We start from the raw sequence: 24,191 nt of genomic DNA on the forward strand, positions 1-24,191 counted from the left end.
CCAGTGTTCTGAAAGAGCTAGCAGATATTATGGCAGGACCCCTCTTGATCATTTACCAAAGGTCATGGGAGACGTCCCCGTTGACTGGAAGCTGGTAAATGTTATTCCACTTTACAAGAAGGGCATGAGGGAAGACCCAGGAAACTACAGACCTGTTAGTGTAACCTCAGTACCTGGGAAAATTATGGAGAAGATTATACTGGGTACTATTAAAAGGCAATTAAAGAATAAGACAATTACCAGGCACAGCCAACATGGGTTCACAAAGGGAAAGTCCTGTTTAACTAATCTGATATCCTTCTACGTTAAGGTTACCCACCTAGTGGATGAAGGGAAGGCAGTGGATGTAGATTTTCTGGATTTTAGTAAGGCTTGTGATACTGTCCCTCACAGCAACCTTCAGGACAACTTGTCCAACTGTGGGATGAGCAGGTTCATGGTGTGCTGGGTGAAGATCTGGCTGAAGGGCAGAGCTCAAAGGGTTGTACTGAATGTGGCTACATCTGGCTGGTGACTGGTCACCAGTGGTGTTCCTCAGGGCTCAATTCTAGGGCCAGCTCTGTTCAATATTTTTATCAGTGATTTGGGTGCAGGAGTTGAATGCACCATTAGCAAGTTTGCTGAGGATACTAAACTGGGAGGTGCTGTTGACTCTCTCTAGGGACAAGATGCCTTGCAGAGGGATCTAGATAGATTGGAGCATTGGGTAATGATTAATGGGATGATATTTAACAAGTCCAAATGCTGGATTCTGCACCTAGGACAGAGTAATGCCGGGCACAAGTATAAATTGGGAGAGGAGTGGCTGGAGAGCAGCCCTGCAGAAAGGGATCTGGGGGTGCTGGTCAACAGCAGGCTCAATAGGAGTCAGCAGTGCCCTGGCAGCCAAGAGGGCAAACTGCACCCTGGGGGGCATTAAGCACAGCATAACCAGCTGGTCTAAAGAGGTGATTATCCCTCTGTATCTAACATTGGTGAGGCCTCACCTTGTGTGTTGTGTGCAGTTCTGGCACCACAACTGAAAAAGGATGTGAAGATCCTTGATTGCATCCAGAGGAGGGCAACAAAGCCTGTGGAAGGGCTGGAAGGCATGTCCTATGAGGTGCAGACAAGGACTTTGGGTTTGTCTAGTTTGGAGAGAAGAGGGCTGAGGGGCGACCTCATTGCTCTCTACAGCTTCCTGAGGAGAGGGAGTGGAGAGGGAGGTGCTGAGCTCTTCTCCCTGGGATCCAGTGACAGAATGTGTGGGAATGGGTCAAAGCTGAGCCAGGGGAGGTTCAGACTTGACATGAGGAAGCATTTCTTTACCAAGAGGGTGGTCAAACACTGGAACAGGCTGCCTAGAGAGGTGGTAGTTGCCCCATGCCTGTCAGTGTTTAAGAGGCATTTGGACAATGCTTTAACTTTTCTGTCAGCCCCTGAATTGGTCAGGCAGTTGGACTAGATGGTCGTTGTAGGTCCCTTCCAACTGAAATAGTCTGTTTTAAATGTATGGTTTGCTGATGGTCAAAATCAATTAGTGGAGGAAAGAAGGCATGAAGGGTTTGCAAAGCAGAGATATACATCCTCTTTAAATATGGATGAACTATTTACAGTCTGAAGAAAGTAAAATTAAGTAGTCTTACTGGTCAGAATACCTCATCTACTGATATTTGTTTTTTATGAGTTGTTGGCTTTTGGTAGGAGGTGTACATACATAACTTCTCTTGGTATGCTCAGTTATTAGCCTATATGACTTAATCAGCTGTTCAGAGTGGAAAAACTACATTTGCCATAGGCGCTGAAAAAGAGTGGTCTGTGGTGGAAAAAAGTCATCAGTTTTCATGATATATCATATAGAATGAATAATTTAGCAGGTTTGTGACTACTTTAAAAGACTTTACCTGGCAGCATATAAAATAAAAAATTGCATAGTTAATTTTACTTTAACCTGTTATTCACTAGAAACTCAGATGTCATCTCTAGTTTTACTGACATATTTAGAGAAGTTATCTGAGAGATAAATGGATGTTATTTATAAATGATCTTATTAAACCTGTGTATTATTACTTTTTAATGTGCATGCTTGGTATCTTTTGTGGTGTACATCTCTCTCTATTGTACAAAAACTTTTGTGAACTCAAAATCTTTATCTAGAAGCCACAGAAGAAGTTTCGTTGGACAGTCCAGTGAGGGATCCAGTACTTTCACCAGAACCTATTCCTGCAAGCACTCGTGTAACACCTATTACATTAGGAGCTCCCAGAATGGAATCGAAAAGTGTAACAGCTCCTGTGATTTTTGATAGATCCAGAGAAGAGGTACCAAGAAATTTTTTAAGTTGTATTTTGATGACTATAGACATGTCTTGTTGGGTGTGTGTGGTGTGTGTTTGATATTTGATGGTTTTGTGGTGGGTTTTTTTGTTGTTTTTTTTTAATGCAGTTCCTAAATTACTCACAGGATCATTCTTTGGTAAAGGGAAGTATGCAAGAGAACAACTATTTTGTTTATTTTGTGTTTAATATGTATTTGACTCAATGTCATGAGTATTCATTGCTTAGATGATGAGAGATCTGTAGTGTGAGGAGTAACACGCTCCATTCGTACAGGATAGGTATTGTAAAAGTGTGTGAATGGAGCTGAGCTAGATGGAGGAGAAATGTTAAAGATGTGTATTAATTCACACTAGCATGTTACAGGTTTTAAGTTGGATTTCTGAAGCTGTTGTTAATGAGGAAATGGAGGAAACAGCTGTTTGCATTATTCTGCATACTAACAAACAGCTGAGACTGGTCATTAGTTGTATCACTTAATTTGCTATTTACATTTGGCATTCCATTCAAAGTCTGTGCATTGGCAACTGCTGTTCATTCTAGAATATGCTCCATCACTGATGAATGAGGTTTGGCATACAAGACTTGCCTGGGACTCAATGATGGCTGCTTCCCCAGATGCCCTAAGCTGATACTTCATTCTGATTTTCTTCCACTTCAACCTTGGCACACTGTCTGTTCTGCCATGGTGTTTCTTAACTACTTCTGTTCTATCAAACTTATGTATATTGCATGAAAGATTAGGAAATTCTGTGATCACACAGCTCAGGCAAGTATCTGAAAATTCTGTAGTTGTTTCTTTCCTCATCCCCAACTCCTGAACTACAGATACCGTTAATAATTAGTAATATATTTGTCTTTTGATTAGAAGCTTATAGAAACATTGCAAGCGAGAGCACTTTTGAACCTTTGTGCCTGCTGGAATTGGAGGAGATAAAATGAGCATTTCCCCAAGATAAATGTTTACTAAAATTCTGAGGCAAACAAGTCTGAAGAAGAGGTTGCCACACTAAAAAAAAAAAATCAGGAAGGTTCAAAATTAAAAACCAAGATGTGAAATTATGTTCACTTAAAATTGTATGGTGGGTCTACAGGAGCTTTTTAGTTACTGAGACATACTGACTCTTCCTTCCCCTATATCCTTATCTTTGTACCAATATGTAGTATGAATGCACATTAACTTGGTAAATATGGCATACATTTTTTTCTAGATTGAAGAGGAAGCAAGTGGAGATTTGCTTGATATAGAAATCAGTGTATCAGACCCAGAGAAAGTTGGTAAGCTACTTGAACCTAGTAAGTCATATGTTAGGCTGTTTTACCTCTTAGAAACTATTCTGAGATTTTAGCATAATTCTTTATTCAGTTATCTTTTGATGGGTTTTAGTATGTAAATAAAAAGCTATTTAATGTGTATTTTGGTGGGAAAAAAAGTGTGTGGAGGGATTAAAGTAACTTGCTTTAGGATAAGTATTTTAATTTTCTTACAGGGGATGGCATGAATGCTTATATGGCATACAGAGTAACAACAAAGGTAACTAGTGCAACAAATATATTTGCAAATAACTTTATATCACAGCTGAGTAGATGCATCAGTAAGTCATAACTAAAATTACTTTTTTTAGACATCCCTTTCCATGTTTCACAAAAATGAATTATCTGTTAAAAGAAGATTCAGTGATTTCCTTGGCTTGCACAGCAAATTAGAAACAAAGTACATGCATATTGGTTACATTGTGCCTCCTGCTCCAGAAAAAAGTATTGTAGGTAAGTCTGTTTTCTGTAAGGTCGGATGTATGCATGTTATTTCAGTACTATAATACAAGTGAAATCTTTTAATACCAATTCTGCTTGTAAAATAAATATACATGGAACTTGGTAAAATGGTGGGACTTACTGTTATGTAAGCAAGCTCTGGGTGTGACTTAAGGTCTTAGTGTGGAGACTTTGTTTGGCTATGATTAAATTGGGAAAACTCCCAGACTCTGTAGGCTCTTTCGCCAAAGAGCACAAAACTCCCACTTTAAACTTGAACTGCCTACCCTTTAGTGCTTGGGTGGTATTTGGTCCCATCTAAAAGTGTATACTCCACATCCTTATAATTTTGGAGAGAATAAGGAAAAATATAGTTTTCTAGGATGATTTAAAATGAGACATCTTAAAGCAGAGAGCTGTCGAAACAGCTGAAAGTAGATGACATGCATTTACACTACACACACATTTATTTTATTTTACTTTTTAAGTCTGAAGTCTTAATATGAAAAGTCCTACTGTTGTGGTTTAACCCTGGTAGGCATCTAAACACCACACAGCTGCTTGCTTGTTCCCCTGCTGAGAGAATTGGAAGGGTAAGAGTGAGAAAACTTGTAAGTTGAGAGGATAAAAACAATAAGAAAAAAAGGAAGGAAAAGAAAAACCAACACATAAATAAAACCAAACCCAAGATAAACAAGTGATGCAAAATCCCAATGCCCAGCCAGTCCCCATGAGCAACAGCAGCCCTGGCAACACAAACTTCCACCCCTGCACCACTTTTTATTGCTGAGCATGACCTTGTATGGTATGGAATATCCCTTTGGTCAGTTGGGGTCAGCTGTCCCAGCTGTGTCCCACTCCCAACTTCTCGTGCATCTCCAGCCTACTCATTGGTGGGGTGGGGTGAGGAGCAGAGAAGGCCTTGACTCCGTATAAGCAATAACGAAAAACATCCCTGTATTATCAACACTGTTTTGGTCACAAATCAAAAACATAGCCCCATACTAGCTACCATACAGAAAATTAACTCTACTCCAGCCAAACCAGCACATTCTCCACACCTTATTCCATACCATTTACATCATGCTCAGGTCCTACACTATCCCATCCATCATTAACTACCACCACCCTTCCCATCCTTTGATATATACACAGATATCATTCCCTCAGTCTATGGGCCATCCCTGTGAAATGTCCATAAAATGCCAATAAAAACGTTCATTGAATTCATTTACTCATGACTTTGGGGTCCATCTGTTATGGTGGTCACTCAGGACAGGAAGGATGGTGTGTTGTGTTGTATTGTTGTCTAACAAATCCAGCTTAGGTTGTATCACCACTGTGCTTGCCTGGTTCCTCATGAGATTCATTCTTCATTGGTTTGGGTGACTCCTGCTGTAATACCTTTGACATATGGCAGCCCCAGCTGTGGCGGCACAACATCATAAAACACTGGCATCATACAGCAAGCCCACAACGGAGGGATCTTCTGAGATGCCAAGCAGGGTAGAGAGCTGTTTAATCTTCTCTGTACTCAAGGCAACTATGTCAATAGCCCACCCTGAAGTAATCTCTCTTGAGGTAGTCTATGCCAAGGATGCATGTACCCTCCTGGCCAGTCACAATAGGATGCTTTTGCCACTCATTCCCAGTTAGGTTTACTTTAGCCTCCAACACAGACAGCTCTTTGGATCCCCCTATCACTCCAGAAATACAGATGGGTTGTACTGCTTTGTAACCTGATGGCATTAGGGTACACTGTGCACTGGTGTCAACCACAGCCTTATACTACTTTGGGTCTGGTGTGCCAGGCCATTGAACCCACACAGTCCAGTAAACCCGGTTATCACTTTCCTCTGCCTGGCCAGAGACAGGGACAGGGCCCATTTATTTCTGGTTGGAGTCTTCATTACTTGATTTTTGTAACTGCAAAACACAAGTCCCTTCATCAGGGTCAAAAGTACAATCAGCCCTTCTACTCTGCCCAGCAGACGCTGCAGTGGTGATTTTCCTGGATGGATGCCTTTTGGATGTTGTGGGCAAAACAGACTTGACTCAATGAATTTGACTTAATTTAAAACATTTAGTTACTTATTTGGGTACTGGGGAAAAGAAAGAAGAAAAACACTGAAGGAAAACACTTTTCCTCCCCCTTTCCCAGGCTCAACTTCAGTCCAGACACCTGTTGTCCCCCCTTCATAGCCTATACTCCCCTTGTTATCAGCGCATCTTACACTCAGTCCCTTCACAGTGAGGCCACAGGTGGTGCAGGAGGCTGGGGTCAGGACATAGTGGTTTCTTTCTTCCACTCCTTGTTCTTTACCTTTATCTTCCACTGCTCGCTCTTTCCACTTGTTTCCTCTGCTCTGGCATGGGTTCCTCCACAGACAGCAGTCCCTTCAGGGGTGTACCTGCTCTGGGATGGAGTTCCCCCTACTGCTCTGGCCTTGTTTCTTTTTTTCCCTTGATATTTACTGCCCTTTCTTAAATATGTTTTCATAGATGCACAAAAAACTTCTCTGGCTCAACTTTGGCCTGTGGTGGGTCCATTGTTAAGCCAGCTGTAACCAGCTGTGACCAGCATAGGGTAGCCTCTGACCTCCTGCCACAGAGATCACCCCTGCACACACACCCCAACCTTGCCATTTATATCCAATACATTAATTTAAAAGAAACCCTAAAAACCAACACAAACAAAAAAAATATCCCACACACTGATTTTTAGAAATTAGAAAGTACTAGAATAAAAGTATTTGTTATGAGCATACCAATCAAGACTTAAAAACTAAGATTTAATTTCTTGTTCTGCTTTATTAGAGTAACTGTTTTCTTCTGAACACAAGACTGATCTGTGTTTAGATTGTCTTCATAAATGCAAATTCAACTAGTTTTTAATAACTTTAATCACAATAAATATATTACAGAAAATTGCATATTTCATAGATCTGTTTTCCTCAAAAGTGTGCAGTATGTGGTATTTGTTCTTTGTATTCTTCTGTGGTGCTTTTCATTGTAATTTGGCTTAAACTTAGCTGAGCTTAATCTTCTAATCATATTAGTTATATTAATGATTTCTTTATGATAATGTAAAATCAATATGATGCAATTTTCTTCAAAGGCATGACCAAAGTTAAAGTAGGCAAGGAAGATTCTTCATCTGCTGAATTCGTAGAAAAAAGAAGAGCAGCCTTAGAAAGGTAATGTATGTATCTAACTAAAACTTGTTTAGAGTCAAAATGAATTTTAATATACTACATGGGCTCTGTAACTGGGATCTGGACTGTCTGTACTTAGGTGGATTCTGGAGTCTGTATGCAGCTGCCCAATTTTGTGTGGAAATGTAATAATTCCCATTAATAATAGGAAATGTAGACTTATTCATAGGGAGAATTATAGTTACCTCTTTTCAAACAGGTCACTTCTTAAAATTGAGGTTGCAGAGATCCAGTAAGCAAAACTTTCTTCATCAGCTTACTTACACATTGTGATTTTAAGGCAATAAACCACTTCAGTGCAACTGTTTCATATAAAATTGACTCTTGGGCAGGGGGAAGGATGAAAGAAACCTTTAGTCAGTTGAAACTATAACAGCCTTCTGATGACTTATAATGCATTAGTGTGACTAGATGTATTTTGATGTAAGAAATAGCAAATCTTTTTCACCCAGCACTGGCATACAACTAGTATTGTTCAAATACCTTTGCTATGGAAGGGTGTCACAAGAGAAGAGTCAGAGATCACTCAGACATATCTGATCTAGTAGTTAATTGAGTTCTAATCAGTAAATTTAAGTATGTAAAATATTTAATAAGTACAGATGGATTGGAAGTCAATATTATTTATAACACTTAAAGTTAGTATGGGATACAAAGATGATTACATAAGCTTACTATACCTATCTAAATGTTACATGCATGCAAAAAATGACACTTACTAACCCACTGATGCCTGGTGTCAGGTAAGGGATCTCAGCCTCGAGGGGTAACCTTGAGAGGTGTCCCTACTCAAGGGACACCTATCAAGCCAGCTGCTATGGAGGGAGAGCTCAATGGACCCTGATGGCTGCAGATATTTATAGGGTAAAGTGGTTGGCTTGTAGTCAGGTTTTCTGTTTTGTTCATGCAGATTCTTCCACTTATTAGCCCAGTCTCCAGCCAGACTGTTTTTGTGGGTTTGGTGCTGGGTTCTCACTGATAGCCTTGCACAATAGGATTAACTTTGGTTAGGCCTACTTGCTGAGCATCTGCCTGGACCAAAGTTCAGTTAGTTCAAACAGAAAGAATGCACCCATCACAAAGGGTACTGTCACTGATGTGCTGCATCATCCCTTCCTGTTGACATAGCTGGTAAAGCCTTTTGAAAACAACTAGTAAAACTTCTATAACTTATGGTCACATACAGCTGAGTCAAGTATACAGACTTAATTTTGGTATGATTTTATAATATGCTTATTGCTGTGATGTAATTCTATGTGATTATTACATCATATGAAAACAATATACCATTTAACAGTTTCAGTTAAACTAGAAAATTAGTAGAAATCAAAGGTTTTTGATTTTATGTCAAAGAGCATATCTAACAGATAACATATGAAGCTTTTGAGCTTTTGGAATTCCAGGAACAATCTGAATTGGAAAAATATCTCTTCAGAATGTTGTTGCTATCATCCTTCCATTTCCTAACTAATAGAAGAGCATCTGAACAGATGTTGACTCTTAAAATACTGATATTGTCCTATCTTACAGCTGTCACTAAAGATTGGTATACAACTTAATGTTTGCTACTTAAAATTGCTCCCTGAAGTTACTGAAGTAGTTCTGTCACTTTGAGCAGAACTCTGAAACACATCCTGGCTATACGACAAGCCTTTTGCTGAAAGAGTGGGATTATAAAATATGAAGACTTGGAATAACAGCTGGGATTAGAGTAATTAGACTTAAGACAACCGAACAACCACTTCCAGACAACTTTAGGTCTCTGTCTCTGATAGAGATGACTGGTTTCCTCCTCGGTTGGTCACTTGAACAACAGAACTCAGATTAGGAAAAGTTTAATTCACAAATTTCTGTGCATGCTTGAAGTATTGCCTTTTCATTTGTTAAACGAGTTAAACTAGTATACCGCTTTCAGTGGATGTTAAGCATTCTTCCCATACAGGGGAAGGGACTCCTCAGTACTTTTGACAGTGTTGGGAAGGCTTCATGGTATATTCAGTTTCTTTTTTCAGGAAGACCATGAAAGTCTTATCTAGCAATGAGCAACTTTTTCATCATGTTCCTAAGCCAATTTTAGCTAGCTTTTCCATTCAGAACCAAAAAGTCTCCTACTGTGATTTTCAAAATGTATTTAGAGGCAGTGGTTATGTTGCTGTTTCTTAAAGCCAAGGAAAATATATTTATGTGTGTGCCCCATAAAAAACAAAGGAATCTGTTCTATATTGCTCTTTCTAGATTGTCCAGAGCTATGGGGAAAATGGGCAGGAAAGCAATGTGCCTTTTTTATTGAATTCACTAAAGTTTATGCCTTAGAATCATGAACTTAAGTACTACAAGTCTGACAGGTGTCTTCAAGCATACCTCTAGTTGTCTCCAGTTAAAATGTTAGTTATCTCCCTTGGAGTAAGTGCTATTCTCTAGCGGCAAAGTTCTACAGAAAAAGCTCTTTGCTGCATCTTGTACTTGCTATTGACTGTCAGAACAAACAAGGAAAAGATGAACAATCTAATATATGAAATAGTTTCACTGCAGCTCTTAGCTTCTTTAGGAAGAAAAATAAGGGTCTGGTGGTGTCGTGGTTTAACCCCGGCCGGCAACCAAGCACCACGCAGCTGCTTGCTCACTCCCCCTCACCCAGAGGGATGGGAAGGAGAATCAGAAAGGAATGTAAAACTCGAGGGTTGAGATAAAAACAATTTAATAGGTAAAGCAAAAGCCGCACATGCAAGCAAAGCAAAGCAAGGAATTCATTCAGCACTTCCCATGGGCAGGCAGGTGCTCAGCCATCCCCAGGAAAGCAGGGCTCCATCAGGCGTAACGGTTACTTGGGAAGACTAATGCCAGATGTCCCCCCCTTCCTTCTTCTTCCTCCAGTTTATATACTCAGCATGATGTCATATGGTATGGAATACCTCTTTGGCTAGCTTGGGTCACCTGTCCTGGCTGTGTCCCCTCCCAATTTCTTGTGCCCCCCCAGCCCTCTGGCTGGCAGGGCCCAAGGAACTGAAAAGTCCTTGATTTATTTTAAACATCACCCAGCAACAACTAAAAAAAAGCCATCAGTGTCCTATCAGCATTGTTCTCACATCAGAGCCAAAACACAGCACTGTACTAAGTACTAAGAAGAAAATTAACTCTATCCCAGCCGAAACCAGGACAGGTGGCCATATCTAACAGAGGATGGAAAAAATACATTGTGTTTACAATATCCATGTACTCAAGCTTTCAGTTAAGTCCCGGTCTATATAACTCTAGGACAGTTTCCAAGTAATTTGTGACTGTAATGGGGTAGTTCTGGTACTTTACAGCTGAGGCTTAAACAAAACTAAAGCTTTGCAAACAGTACAAATATTATTAATGGTGTTCTGTTAGTACATCTTAATTGGCAATATTGCATAGTTTCTTATGCTCCTGTGATCTTTTGAAGTATTAAGTTTCTGTAAAACATTCTTGTAAATATCAGACAGTTTCCATTAACACATAATATTAAAATCAGTTATGACACTTGCAGCAGTTTTTAGTGAATGAACACTGTTGAAATTTCCCTCTTCAAGTCATATTTGTGTAATCAATAGTTTTTAGATCCAATCAGAAGTGCAAAAAATTGTAAAAGGAAGGAGTTGTACTAATTTAACTTCTGGGTTGATGAGTCCTATAGAACTAATATAGATTGAAGGTTGTGTAGCCAGCAAATAGAGAGTTCATACCTGTAGAGGAATTATAGAGGAATGAAGGCAGGTTAATTAGCATTGATAATATACAGCTGTGGGCTGGCTTCAGGGGTGGTGGGTTGGATGACGTGGATAATGTGCAGCTGTGGCTGGTTCCTGCTAAGTAGTTAAATAGCTCTAAGCCAGGGGTCCTCAAACTATGGCCTGGGGGCTGGATACAGCTCACCAGGGGGGGGGGGGGGGGGGGGAGGGAGGGGGAGAAGACCAAGCAGCCGCAGATGACTGCTTGTCTCTTCATCTGCGCCAGCCCCCCTGGTTAAAATGTTGAGGACCCCTGCTAAGAGGTATGGGAGAGGGGTAGCTAATGAAGAGAGACTTAGAAAAAGAGGAGAGAGGGTGTGTCCTAGAGGTAGGTGAGACAAGAAGAAGGATGCAGCAAAGGCAAAAAGCAGGGTGGACTGGTCTGAAGAGGATGAAGAAACAGCATGGACAGTAGATGAGCTGTTGAAACCTTGTGGGGGATTGGTGGCTGCGCAGGGGCAAGGTGTGGGAACTACTTACTGAAGTTAACCTGGTATGGGATGGTAAAGGCCTTGTTGCAGCCTACTAGTTTGTTTGTGTTGCAACACATACTTGGAACAAGATCAACTTGCTTCTCCAAGACTTCCTTTAATTCTAAAACATGCCAGAATTAGCTGTAACAAAAAGCCTGCTCACTGTGTTGTATGAGAATATGTTTAAACAAGCCCATCTATTTTCTGGCTTAGATTGGTTGTTGTTAGAGCAGGAAGCCTTCACCGAGGTGTTAAAAATATCAAGTATATTATTTTAATACTGTGCAACATAGGTTTATGGCAAATTCTGATGCCTTAAGAAGTTTGATGTAAACAAACTAGGTTAGAAACTATTGCCAACAACTTGTCTTCAAACCCCATTATCTAATGAAGGTTACATGCTGCCTGCATTGTACCAATTTTTTAGCTAAAGAACACTTTCCAATGCTGTCAGGCACATGAAATCTGTTTTGTTATCTAATATTTTAACTTTGTTTTAACTTTGTTAAATCATAGGTATCTACAAAGAACAGTAAAACATCCTACCTTGTTGCAGGATCCAGATTTAAGGCAGTTCTTGGAAAGTTCTGAGGTATTTAGATTCTTTTAAGTTCCTTATTTGTTTCCAGATATGGTAATGTACTCTTTATATTGAGACCTAATCTCCTAAATTTATGTGACATTAAATTGGATTGTACCCTTCATGGGATAAAGTAACAAAAGGCTACTTAGGTGATTGTGTACAAAGTCTATTGCCTCTACCTCTGATAAATCTTAGGTTGTTAGTGACCAAAAGCTATCTGTAGTTCAATGACTTCTGCTAAATGAGTTGATCTGTCCAGTTCTGAGTGAAGCTCATCATACACAGGTGAAAATCCATAATCAGTGCTACTGAGGGTTAATTAAGATCATAAATCAAACTGGCTTGGAAACAGTTCTTGCCTCTAGGAGTCAGGTTTGAAGTTTATTGACATGATAATGTGAACAAGCATGCAGTGCTGGCCATGCTAGATGTTTTGTGGATAGAGGACTTCGGTCACCAATGCTATCAATCTGGTACCTTTCACAAAATGAAATATATTGCAGAACAGATTGTCTGTTATGTCTCTAAAACCATGTCTATAAATGTGCATAGTGGATTTGCTGTAATAGTGGATTGTCTTTTGGCCAATGTCAATATCTTAGCTATGGTAATAAGTCACAGAGGCCTCAATACTGACAAAAGCATCATTGGTAGATAGTGTCAATGCTGCTGACGCAAAGTATCAGATACGAAGGGTAAATGGCCTGACATCAGGGCCACTTTGTACAGCATATTTAGACTAATGTTAACAAAGAATAATATCACTTTAAAGTTTGTTAACTTACTCCTGAGGATTTTTAAGTACCTCACAAATGCACAGCTCTCGCAGTACTCATGAGGCAGGTTTTGAAACCTGGCCTATATTTAAAAGCAAAAAGACATGCAATTTTTATGAGTTGTACACAGTGTGAATCTTGCATTATAATGAAGTGTTTTACAGAATTTCTGTATCTTATTGTAAATCTAAGCTTTTCTGTTTCTGTAGTGGCAGTTTATTCTCTGTAGTATATAGGTGCCAGAAGTTATGAACTAGCCAAGTAGATTGTTTGTTCCATTTAAATGTAAAGGTGTAGGAGAAAAGTAAATAGTCTGTATTGTTATTTTCCTCTGAGAATGTAAAAATAGAAAAACTGAAAAATTAGATTCCACTATACTTTAACACATAGGAGTAAAGAAAATAATTTATCCTTTTCTTTCCCCCTTGTACCTAGTTAAACCTCCAGCCTCTTAACCAGTCTGTTTGCCCTTATTTGTCATTCATTTCCAGCTGCCAAGAGCAGTTAACACCCAGGCTCTGAGTGGAGCAGGAATATTGAGGATGGTAAACAAGGCTGCTGATGCTGTCAACAAAATGACAATCAAGATGAATGAATCAGATGCAGTAAGAGCTGATTTTTTTTTTATTTGAATAATGAGTCTAATCAGGCTCAACAATTGCGTTTTAAAGCTGTAGAAGTAGAAAATGAGATAGTAATTTATTGGCTGGATTCTTAGCTCAGTTGACCATCCTAACGATAAATGGATGATTTGCTGCTTTGAAACAAGAAATGCTGTTGGTAATCTAAATTATAATGCTAGACTCTCCTCTTTGGTCAGTGGTTTGAAGAAAAACAGCAGCAATTTGAGAATCTGGATCAGCAACTTAGGAAACTTCATGCCAGTGTTGAAGCATTAGTCTGCCACAGGAAAGGTAAATTTACTTTTATGTGACTGCATGAGCTTAAGTGCTTAGAGCTTTAGAAAATGTTAATGAAACAGGAACTTAGTATGTCAGAGCTCTTAACAAAGTTTTACAGTAAATTTTGATGCTAAAGTCTTCTAACTACCTTTTAAACTGCTCTAGTATATCTGGTTTTAATCTTAATTTTATCCAGAATATATATAATTCCTTCTGTTGAACCTGAAAGTTACTATATTGATTAGCATTATTTTTTTCTTGCAGAGATTAATGCCATAACTAGCAAGTGATACACTATAGTGGACTGACTATAAATGTATCTAGATCTCATGGTGTCACCTGACACCAAGAGGACAGACAGGTTCTTTTAGGGATCCTTGGCAGAATAATGACAGCACTAAGTTGTAGTTACAAATAAAGCTTTCTTTTTTGTAACAGAATTTTATGGTGGTTATAGCATAGAATTTATAATCAGAATAGCACAGGATTTCTATAAGCAGAATCAGCATAGTACAATTTTATAAGTAGCATAGTACAGAATCTTATAGCACCACTTATGCTTTCTATTCACCTGGACTCTCTGCAGATCGGGTCAAATCTTAATACTTGGTTTGCTGTATCAGCATAACAATCATAAACTAAACTCAAAGAACATATAAAAAAGAGTCACTTAATCTTCAGAGGAAGCAGATGACAGTGGAGGCATCCCTGGCCACTGGGAGGTCATAGGTCTCACTGTCCAGCAGCAGTTCTGGTCCAAGTTCCCACTTAGGACCTGTAACTGCTTGATTTTTATATACAGTGCTCTGTATGCTGTTACACTTCCCTGTTCTGTGATGGGGTCATCACCACCACCTGATTGGCTGGGTGCCTGGGACCTTCAAGGCCAGTAAGGAAGGGAGTAGTCAGCCTGGCACCCAGGAATCTTGAGGCCGACAGGGAGGGGAAGAAGAAATCTGGTTGTTCTACTTGGTTCACAGGACCTTCAGGGCCTGATAATGAGGGAAAAGGGGACTAATGCGTGACCAGCTTGGTCACAGAGAATGGTCATTTGCCTTATAAAATGGTAATAGTTATGCTAACCATATTACCAGGGGTTGGGAGCAGGAGTTACCAGTCACACCTCACCCCCTGACACTGTCACAAACAGGGAAGAACACTTTTGGTGGAACCATCACCTCTTGTCCATGGCCTACAATTTAGTAATGGGGTCATAAGGAGGACTCCATGGCAATAATGGGCTGCTTGCTGTCTGAAGGCTGCTCATCCAAGGAGGGAGGAGAGTATAAAACATTGATTTTTAGTAACTGATATGCATAAAGATTTAAAGCAAGATATAACACAAAATAGCGTAATTCTAACAGCCATAATAAGAGCTAATATTAACAGAATGTGACAGGCCCATGCTCTGAAGTCAGGTAACCAATACCACAGCCAAAACCAGGCAGTTGGTAGACCTTCTGACAAGGGTTGCTCAAGTTACTTGGTGAAAGATATGAACTGGTCTTTGAGTGATGTTTATATGGTATTTGATTTATTTAGATTTTTTAGCATAAAAACAAGTGGTGTTTGACAGTACAAATACACCTCCTTGTGATGCTAGAAGATTATCTATGGCCCAATGGTTTTGAATAGCTAATTGTGAAAGTGATTTCCAATTGCAAACTCTTTAAAGCATCTACAGTAGCATTTTGGACAATGTCAAATGTAGTAGAAATATTTATGACAGCTTTTTCTAACTCAATAATACCTAAACTTGGAAATAATGCACACATAAATTGATGGAATTTCATTGATCTTTTTACCAGGGGATTGGTCACAAAATGCTTATGGCATACATGGTAACGGTTGTGTAAAAAGGTAGTAGTTCAATTTTTGGTTTAAAATGCACAGGGAGCAAAATGTGCTATGGTACAAGTACTTCCCATTGTGGTGGAAGACTTTTATATGCATTTGTGCTACAGAGCTAGAATGGTAGGTCAACAATTTGATTTCATAAGATTTCTAGGGAAATATCCTCATGCCACTGATAAGTTTCTTTTTCACTGTCAGGATGATCAAATTTGAGTAGGAAAGTGTGGCTCATTCAAATAGTGTGAAAAGGATATATGCAGCTGGTCATGCTATGCTAGTTACAGATGGTCCAACTGTTGTTAGTACTTTAACCAACTATTATTCTGTAGAATTAGGAACAGTGAATTTATAGTATCTTTGGCAAAATGTGCCATTAATGTTCTGTGTGAGATTCCAGAGTGGTGAAAGATTTAAAACAGCAATTTTTGTATATTGGGTCTGGCTGAGCCCCATAGCAGCCCTCACATTGCTGTGCTTGAACTGGTAGCTAGAAAGGTGGTGATAATGTACCAGTGTCTTGGCTACTGCTGAGCAGTGCTCACACAGCATCAAGGCTGTCGCACCAACATTCCTCCCTCCTCACCAGTAGGCTGGGGGTGGGCAAGATCTTGGGAGGGGACATAGCCAGGACAGCTGACCCAAAGTGACCAATGGGATATTCCATACCATGTGATGTCTGCTCAGATATAAAAGCTAAGAGAAAGGAGGAGGAAGGGGGGCCTTCACTATTTACAATGTTTGTCTTGCGGAGCAACTGCTATGTGTACTGAAGCCCTGCTTCCTGGGAAGTGGCTGAACATCACCTGCTGATGGGAAGTAGAGAATAACATCTTTTGGTTTCCTTTGCTTCTGCATGTGCAACCTTTGCTAGTTCTTCATTAAACTGCCTTTATCTTGACCCACAAAGTTTTTCTCATCTTATTTTCTCCCCCCTCTTTTGCTGAGGAGGGGAGTAATAGAGTGGCGTGGTAGGCATCTGGCATCCAGCCAAGGTCAACCCACCACAGTTTGTAATCACTGATTTGTTTTTACAGATCCATGTGGTTCTTAAATTGGATTAATTATAAACTCTGGTTTGTGTCTGGTTGTAGACCAGAGTATAGTCACAATGGCTTGTTTCTCCCACCCATGTTGAATTTGTATGTTCAGGCATTGTAATGCACCATGGGCTTTTAACATATGAATGTGCCTTAAAAGGTTGGGTTTGATAAGTTGGAGGGTTGGGAAGTGAGTTTGTCAATTTAGGTTGGTACCAAGGCATTTTAGGAACAGGTTCAGCTAACCACCCAGAATTAGTATCTGAAGACTGAGGATGGTGTAAATAATACCAGCAGTTTGATTCATTACCCATTTGAGAGACTATGCTAATGAACTGAATGACATGATTATTGTTCCAGTCATGAAATAAGGAGAAGCAGGGTACAAATAAGGATAAGTACAGTGGGTGCTATGATCATAATTTTCCTGCAGTTGGAATTTCCACAAAGGTAAAGTGATGATTCCTTAGGTATATTCCAGGTTTATTCAGGCCAAAGAATCCATCCAAGTATAGTTCATTACCTGAAGTGATAAGAAATTATCTGGCCTTGGAAATTATTCAAGCCTCAGTGATAGTTAAAGGGAGTCCCCATTTAGAAATGGTTTTCCATATGCCCTTTTCTCAGGGAGTTAGTAAAATGTCAGATATTTTAACCATTGAAAGGTAGTTAATAAGAACAGTATATCACCCTGAGAAAAGTGACAGGCTTATAGTGGGGGTTTTAAAGGTTTTGTTGGCTGGAGAGCAGAAAAATGAACCCATTCCACCAGGCATCTGGTGGGTGTCTGTTGGTTATTTAAGTGTTGGACAGCTTCAGGTAGGGCTTTACCCCATTTTCCTGTATATAAATTTTACTCTAGAGTTTTAGTAGACCATTCCATTATATTAGGGTCTGTAGGGCAGGTGGAACACCCAGGCAACTCCATTATGTTCATGCCATTCTTGTACAATTTTATTTTTGAAATGAGAGCTGATGTCAGACTGCACAGCAGAAGGCATGGGAGTGTCAACAAACCATCTGTTAAGTCTTGCCACAGTGGTAAGACCATCAGCTTTCCTGCAAGGAAAAACTTTCCCTAAACCTGATATTATTTCAACTCCAGTAATGATATAATGCCACCCCTCAGATGTTTGAGGGAGAGGCCTGACATAATCAATTTGCCAAGTGGACCAGGGGACTTATTTTCTATCCCCTATCCATTTGGTCCTGAAAAAGGTAACCTCCTGACTGGGCCCCTGGCATTGTTTCTTCATCAGTTGTTTACAAAAGCCCATTTAGTGTTGCCCTGTATCCAGCTTTTGCCTAACAGAATATCCATGCACAATATATATATTTAGGTTCCCTAGTAGCATTTAGTATTTGGGGTGGGGTATGGGGGGGTGGCAGGCACAAAAGGGAAGTTCCAATTTTACTTTAACAATTGAATAAGGAACCACTACTCCACTTAATCCGCATACTTATATTTTCTGATGTTTCAGAGGGATGGCTCCAGGACATGATTCTGCTTTAATCATGGATAATTGTGCTCCAGTATCTATGAGAAAATAAGTTTTTAACTTATTTACTATGGCCTCTGTCAGCCCAAGTCCCTGGTCTAGTTTCCCTAATACTGCTTTCTGATAGGAGACAAATCAGGATATTTTTGAAGTTTGAAGGGATTTCCCTGTATGGGAGGAGCACTAGGCAAAGGTGTAGATAACTTTTCCTCCTGTTCTCTTTTGTTTGCTAGCAATTTTAGTTTCTGAGAGAAGAAATGTCCATAAGCTTAATATTTTAATCATCTATGTAGCTGTTTTATCAATACTGCTTTCCATCAGATGATTTACTTTTTTTGTATAAATTAAATACAATTTTGATTTGTAGTACATGAAAGACCATAAATGTACCTTCTGACACAGATGCATTATGTTTAAGTATGGGTTCACCTTTCAACTCTGCCCTTTTAAAAGTACATGAACGTGTCTTAAGTTGCTTTCTTATACCTCTACCAGGAATTACTCTCTGTAGAGGCAGATGTCTCTGAGATCAGATGTCCTCAAGGTTAGAGAGTATTTTAAGAAGTAATGAAAATGGGAATGTATCTGATTACTGCTGATTTGACACCTGCTCTTAGATTTCAAGAAATGCTTTTTTTTAAAGAGTGGTATTTAAATTGTGATAGTTTTAAATATCTGAAGACTTTTCTTCTACAAATTTCTGGTGTTCTGATGATTCTACAAAAGCAGCAGTTATAAACAAATCTGTGCCTTCAATCCTTAACTAAGTTGGATTGAGATTTTGTTCAAAGATCCTTCATAGCAGTCCACATTGTACACGATGACTTAACGTGAGGCTTGATAAGAGAGTTGTGAAAGTTTGTTAATGAATAAGCTCAAAACTTCGGCTTTGTGGATGGCAGCCACACAATCACGTGCTTTTTTTTTTTTTTCTTCTTAAGGCCTGTCAAAACATTACAATATATTGCAGTATACACAGTTTTGTTAGATACTTTAGCCAATACAACAGTGTAATGGAAGCAAATTCCACTCTGGTGTTGATGTTCTCATTGAATAATATTTTTCTTCTTCCCCCTCCTCTACAACTGCATGGAATAACTTCACTACAGACCAATTAAGATTGCCTTGAATTTGCTGTATAGGTGACTTTTGTTTTGTGGGCTTGGACTTTTTTCTGAACTAAGCAGTTGGATAATACTGTAGTGACAGCTTCTTCCATGTATTTTGCAAGACACAATAGGCATCATGTAACAGGCTGAGAAAATAATTTACTGATGATGGAGAATTTTGGGTGCACTATGTTCTCCTAAATGTGGCTTCATTATGATCTCCTTGTGTATTGTGAGCTTAGGAAGTATAGTTTATATTTTTTGGTTGGTAAAGTTAGGGTTGCTGTAGGGCAGAGGTCTGCTTGGTTGATCTATCTTGAAGAATAACATAACAAATTAACTTTGTTATACTGGATGTCACTCCTGTATTTCAGAGCTTTCAGCCAACACAGCTGCCTTTGCTAAAAGTGCTGCTATGTTAGGTAATTCTGAGGACCACACTGCTCTATCTAGAGCTTTGTCTCAGCTTGCAGAGGTTGAGGAGAAGATAGATCATTTGCATCAAGAACAAGCTTTTTCTGATTTTTATGTGTTCTCAGAACTGCTTGGTGACTACATTCGTCTTATTGCTGCAGTAAAAGTAAGTACTGCTATTGGGGAAAAATACTTAATTTCTGTTTAGGATCACACTTTTCAGGTTGTATATTTAAGGTAAATGGCCAGGTTGGATGGAGTTTTGAGCAATCTGGTCTAGTGGAAGGTGTCCCTGCCCATGGCAGGGGGGTTGGAACTAAATGATCTTTAAGGTCCCTTCCAACCCAAACCATTCTATGATTCTATGAATGTTTATGTGCATTTGCACACTTTATTACACAGTTAAGACTTGCTGAGTTTTTGCCTGAAGTTCCAATAGAGTAAAATGAATGAATCAATGATAAATTGTTGTGACAGAAAATGGGTATGGATTAATAGGATCCAGACAAAATCTGAATGGTGAATATCTTCTAATTAGATCAATATTAATTGTGCAGAGTATTTAGGGACACCATACTAGTTAGTATGATGTACATGTTTCTTTCAGGTAACTGATTTTTACAGTATACTCATAAAATGTGTTCAAGAACATAATTTGGCCATAGTAGATAATCAACAGTAAATAAGTAAATTTCAGTAAATAAGGAACAAATATCACTTGTGGATCTACATCTCATTAAAGAAAGTATTCAAATTTTGGTGTACAGCATGATTTTTGACATGGGGAGGGGTTGTATTGGGTTTATGTGGCAAGGTTTTGGTAGCAGGGGGGCTGCCAGGGGTGGCCTCTGTGAAAAGAGGCCAGGGGCTGCCCTGTGCCAGACACAGCTGGTTCCAGACAGCTCCCCAATGGACTCACCACTGGTCAAAGCTGAGCCAATCAGCAAAGCTGGTGGTACCTCTGCGATAACATATATAAGAACGGACAAATTGCTGCTCAGCAGAGTGTAGGTGTGAGGGGGAAGTGTAAGAAACAATCCTGCAGACACCAAGGTCAGAGGAGAAGAAGGAGGAGGCACTCCGGGTGCTGGAACAGGTGTTTATTTCCCTGCAGCCTGTGGAGAGGACCATGCCTGAGCAAGTAGATATGCTCTGAAGGAAGCTGCAGTCCCGGAGAGCCCACATAGGAGCAGGCTCCTGACAGGAACTGTGGCTTGTGGGGAGGAGTCTGTGCAGGAGCAGTTCTTGAAGGACTGCAGGTCCAGGGGAAGGACTCCTGCTGGAGCAGGGGAAAAGTGTGAGGAGGAAGAAGTGGCATGGAGAAACTGTTATGAACTGACTGCACACACACACACCCATCCCTCCTGTGGTGCTCAAGCAGGGGGGAGGTAGAGGAGCTGAGAATGAAGGAGTGAAGTTGAGCCTGGGAAGGAGTGAGTGGGGGGTTTAGGTTTTGTCTTTCTCACCATCCTACTCTGTTTTTAATTGTCAATAAAATAATCTTCCCCAAATTGAGTCAGTTTTGCCTGTGATAATTGGTAAGTAATCTCCCTGTCTTTATCCTGATCCACAAGCTTTTCTCATTTCATTTTTCCCCCTGTCCTGTTGAGGAGGGGGAATGAGAGAACAGCTGTGGGTGGGGGTCTGGCAGCCAGACAAGGGTCAACCCATCACAGGGGTATCTAAGAATTTTATCCAGAAATATCTTTGAACTTGTCAGGCTGGGAATATATTTTTACATACATATATATACACATAATATATATAGTTATAGTCTATATGTTATTATATATAATATATATAATACATACTGTATGAAAATGTATACTTTAATTCTACTACCTACATCCATTACTAACAAAAATTACTGCCAGTTATGTGTATAGTCAATGAAAAAATTTACTAGAATCTGTATTTAGAGAAGTACTTGTGCATTATAGTGCTTTGCAGTGGTCACTTTGGTAGTATTGTGATGGGACAAGGAACACAAAATAATTTGGAGCACCAAGATGTCTGCTCTAAAGAGGCTTCTTGAATGCCCTCTGTTAGTTTTAGATGGTATTTAGCTGTGCAAGCATACTGCCAAATAAGTCCAAGACAGTGAAGTTTCTTTTGAGTACACTTGTTCCAGTTTTGTCTAGAAATATCTTTTCCTAATAGGAATTTAGGTAGCTTTAACAATTTAAATTGCTTAACAAATACCCATACTTACAGGGTGTGTTTGATCATCGAATGAAATGCTGGCAGAAATGGCAAGATGCTCAGATCATTTTACAAAAAAAATGTGAAGCTGAAGCAAAGCTCCAACTTGCCAACAGACTTGATAAACTGCAACAAGCTAAAGATGATATAAAAGAGGTAACGTTGTCAAGTCTTTATATTATTCTGGAGGCCAGGCTTTTTGTACAGATTCATTCAGTTTCCATTAATGCACTATTTTATACAATTTTTGTTTATAAATCATGTATTTGCTATTTTCCATATTTACTGAAATTGCTAAAAGGAATTTATTTAAAATGAGATGTGCACAATTGTTACCCATTATGAGATATGTAAGGCAGTCAAATATTGTCTCTAGAGTCTAGGAGATGGGAGGAGGGGGACATGAAAAAGTTTAAAAATGCTTTAACTGTTGCAGATTACTTGGGTAGTCAGAAGAACATCTCTTGGCTTCTAAAGCTAAAATCTAGCTAAAAAGACTGAGGAGCGTTGTCATGTTTTGCTTAATAATCTAGCATATCTACTTACTTTTTTTAAAAAACCAACATATTAGATTTTTATTGAAAATATGTTTAAGTTGCATAAATTATATACTTTTTCTAACATGCTTCACTAAGGAAATAGAAGAGGTAGGACAGATTAATTATTTAACATTAATGCATTCTAGTTATGCACCACTATTTTCTCATGAAATAATGGAGAACGTTGCAGATTTCAATTTCTTATGTACTTTATTTCATTTGGCTGCTTCACTGGTCCCTAACCCAAGCTGCTTTGATCTTTCTGCACTTCAATATATTTTTACATACAGTGTTGAAGTTGCTCATTAACATGGCTTTCTTTTTTTCTTTAAAAAGGCCCTTGTTGACTGGGGAAAAAAGCGTCACACTTGTGACCACACTCTTGCTGGTTGGCTCTCTTGATGTCATCCATTCACCATGCAACAAGTGAGCTGGAACTCATTGACAAAACTAATTCCTGAGTGTTTGGAGTAGTAGGAAATCCTCAATAACCCTTTTTCATTCTTAATATAAAAATAATTAATGATGTTGTTCCTGAAGGATTTATTTTTCCTGCTTTATCATGTGTTTAGAGAAGGTTGTTAGTAAACCCAGAGTTTGAATATGCTGGCAGAAGATTATTGCTTCCACTGAAATATATTCAGAATCACTGAATTCTTTAATAGTAGTCCTTTTGACAGAGAGATCAAAAAGTGGAAGCTTATGTAGCTTGAACTTCATCTATGACTCTGTTCCTTTGTGCAGATAAAATGTAAAAGAGTAGTCCTCAAAACAGCATATTAAACAAGGGGAAGATTTTTTTCCTTGTCAGAAACTGTAAGATGGCAAACTTATCCAGTGATAATTCCTATGAACCCTGGTGTTTAGATATGATGAAACTGGGATGTAAGTCCATAGGCCTATAGAGGCTTTTTCTGAAGTTTCGGGCATGTCTTGGCTGTTGTAATAGGAAGGCATAAGTTATTTCAAAGCAGTCTTAATCTTTTTTCCTGGACTGAATTTTATATTGTTTTAATTATTGGCTAATTTTCCAGGCTGTGCACATATATTAGTGTTTCCCTGAAGCACATCTGGTTATGACTTATTGCATATCTCCATAAGCGTACATCTAAAAAGACAGTAAGGGAACTTTGAATAAATACAGACTAAATCCATAAATATCTCAAGATATTTATTTGAATAGATGTTCATTACATATCATGACAGTAAGATGACACTGCACCACAAAATGCTCTTGGGATTAAATAGCACCACTAGATTGCTAGCAAGAATATACTATATTAATGTATGTTGCTTCCTGGCTGCTTTTTTCTGAGGAAGATAACTGTTACCAGATCTATTGGCTCCCATAATTCAGTTATTATGTTGGGATTAACAGATATAGTTGCATTTTAGAATGTCTGTTAGCATGCATATTCCTGAAGTGTCAGGATGATAGCTTTTTTCATAATATACTTACACAGATGGTTTAAATTTAGCAATATAATAGTTGCATAAAAGCAGGTGCAAAGGAAAGTCTAGTAATGATAAGGTAACATAGCTGGTGATGCTTTCTTAATTGTGTAGCTGGATGTCTTTTGACATAAAATAAGGATAAATATGACCAAGTGTTTTGTAGTATTGATATTAATGTCTTGTTCCCAGTATGACAAAACCCTTCAAGCACCTTTACTTCCTCTCAGTTTTTCTTCTGTTCTTACCTGCATTTTTTTATTTTCATTATTCTTCCTGCTGTCTTTTAAAACGGTCCCCACTGAGCAAGAGAG

The 24,191-nt window shown here is 39.0% G+C and overlaps 2 protein-coding genes across 7 annotated transcripts in view; one reads left to right on the forward strand and one right to left on the reverse strand.

Annotated features, from left to right (window-relative positions):
- The window catches only part of LOC119140802 (spindlin-Z), a 314,042-nt gene that overhangs the window by 222,279 nt on the left and 67,572 nt on the right, over positions 1 to 24,191 (reverse strand). The window lies entirely within an intron of this gene.
- The window catches only part of LOC119140796 (sorting nexin-2-like), a 50,160-nt gene that overhangs the window by 23,761 nt on the left and 2,208 nt on the right, over positions 1 to 24,191 (forward strand). For 2 of the 6 annotated variants that reach the window (XM_037372401.1, XM_037372400.1), the window contains exons 3-14: positions 2,137 to 2,300; positions 3,527 to 3,593; positions 3,806 to 3,849; positions 3,941 to 4,082; positions 7,189 to 7,267; positions 12,027 to 12,102; positions 13,361 to 13,474; positions 13,690 to 13,783; positions 19,645 to 19,850; positions 21,899 to 22,042; positions 22,522 to 22,533; positions 22,762 to 22,851. In XM_037372401.1, the coding sequence (XP_037228298.1) occupies positions 2,137 to 2,300; positions 3,527 to 3,593; positions 3,806 to 3,849; positions 3,941 to 4,082; positions 7,189 to 7,267; positions 12,027 to 12,102; positions 13,361 to 13,474; positions 13,690 to 13,783; positions 19,645 to 19,850; positions 21,899 to 22,042; positions 22,522 to 22,533; positions 22,762 to 22,827 (1,208 nt within the window). In that variant the 3' untranslated portion in view covers positions 22,828 to 22,851. The remainder of the gene's footprint in view (positions 1 to 2,136; positions 2,301 to 3,526; positions 3,594 to 3,805; positions 3,850 to 3,940; positions 4,083 to 7,188; positions 7,268 to 12,026; positions 12,103 to 13,360; positions 13,475 to 13,689; positions 13,784 to 19,644; positions 19,851 to 21,898; positions 22,043 to 22,521; positions 22,534 to 22,761; positions 22,852 to 24,191) is intronic. The other 4 variants (XM_037372398.1, XM_037372396.1, XM_037372402.1 and 1 more) reach the window with 3 other exon arrangements.

This window comes from Falco rusticolus, chromosome W (assembly GCF_015220075.1).
Source record: "Falco rusticolus isolate bFalRus1 chromosome W, bFalRus1.pri, whole genome shotgun sequence".
In the NCBI taxonomy this organism is placed as follows: Eukaryota; Metazoa; Chordata; class Aves; order Falconiformes; family Falconidae; genus Falco; species Falco rusticolus.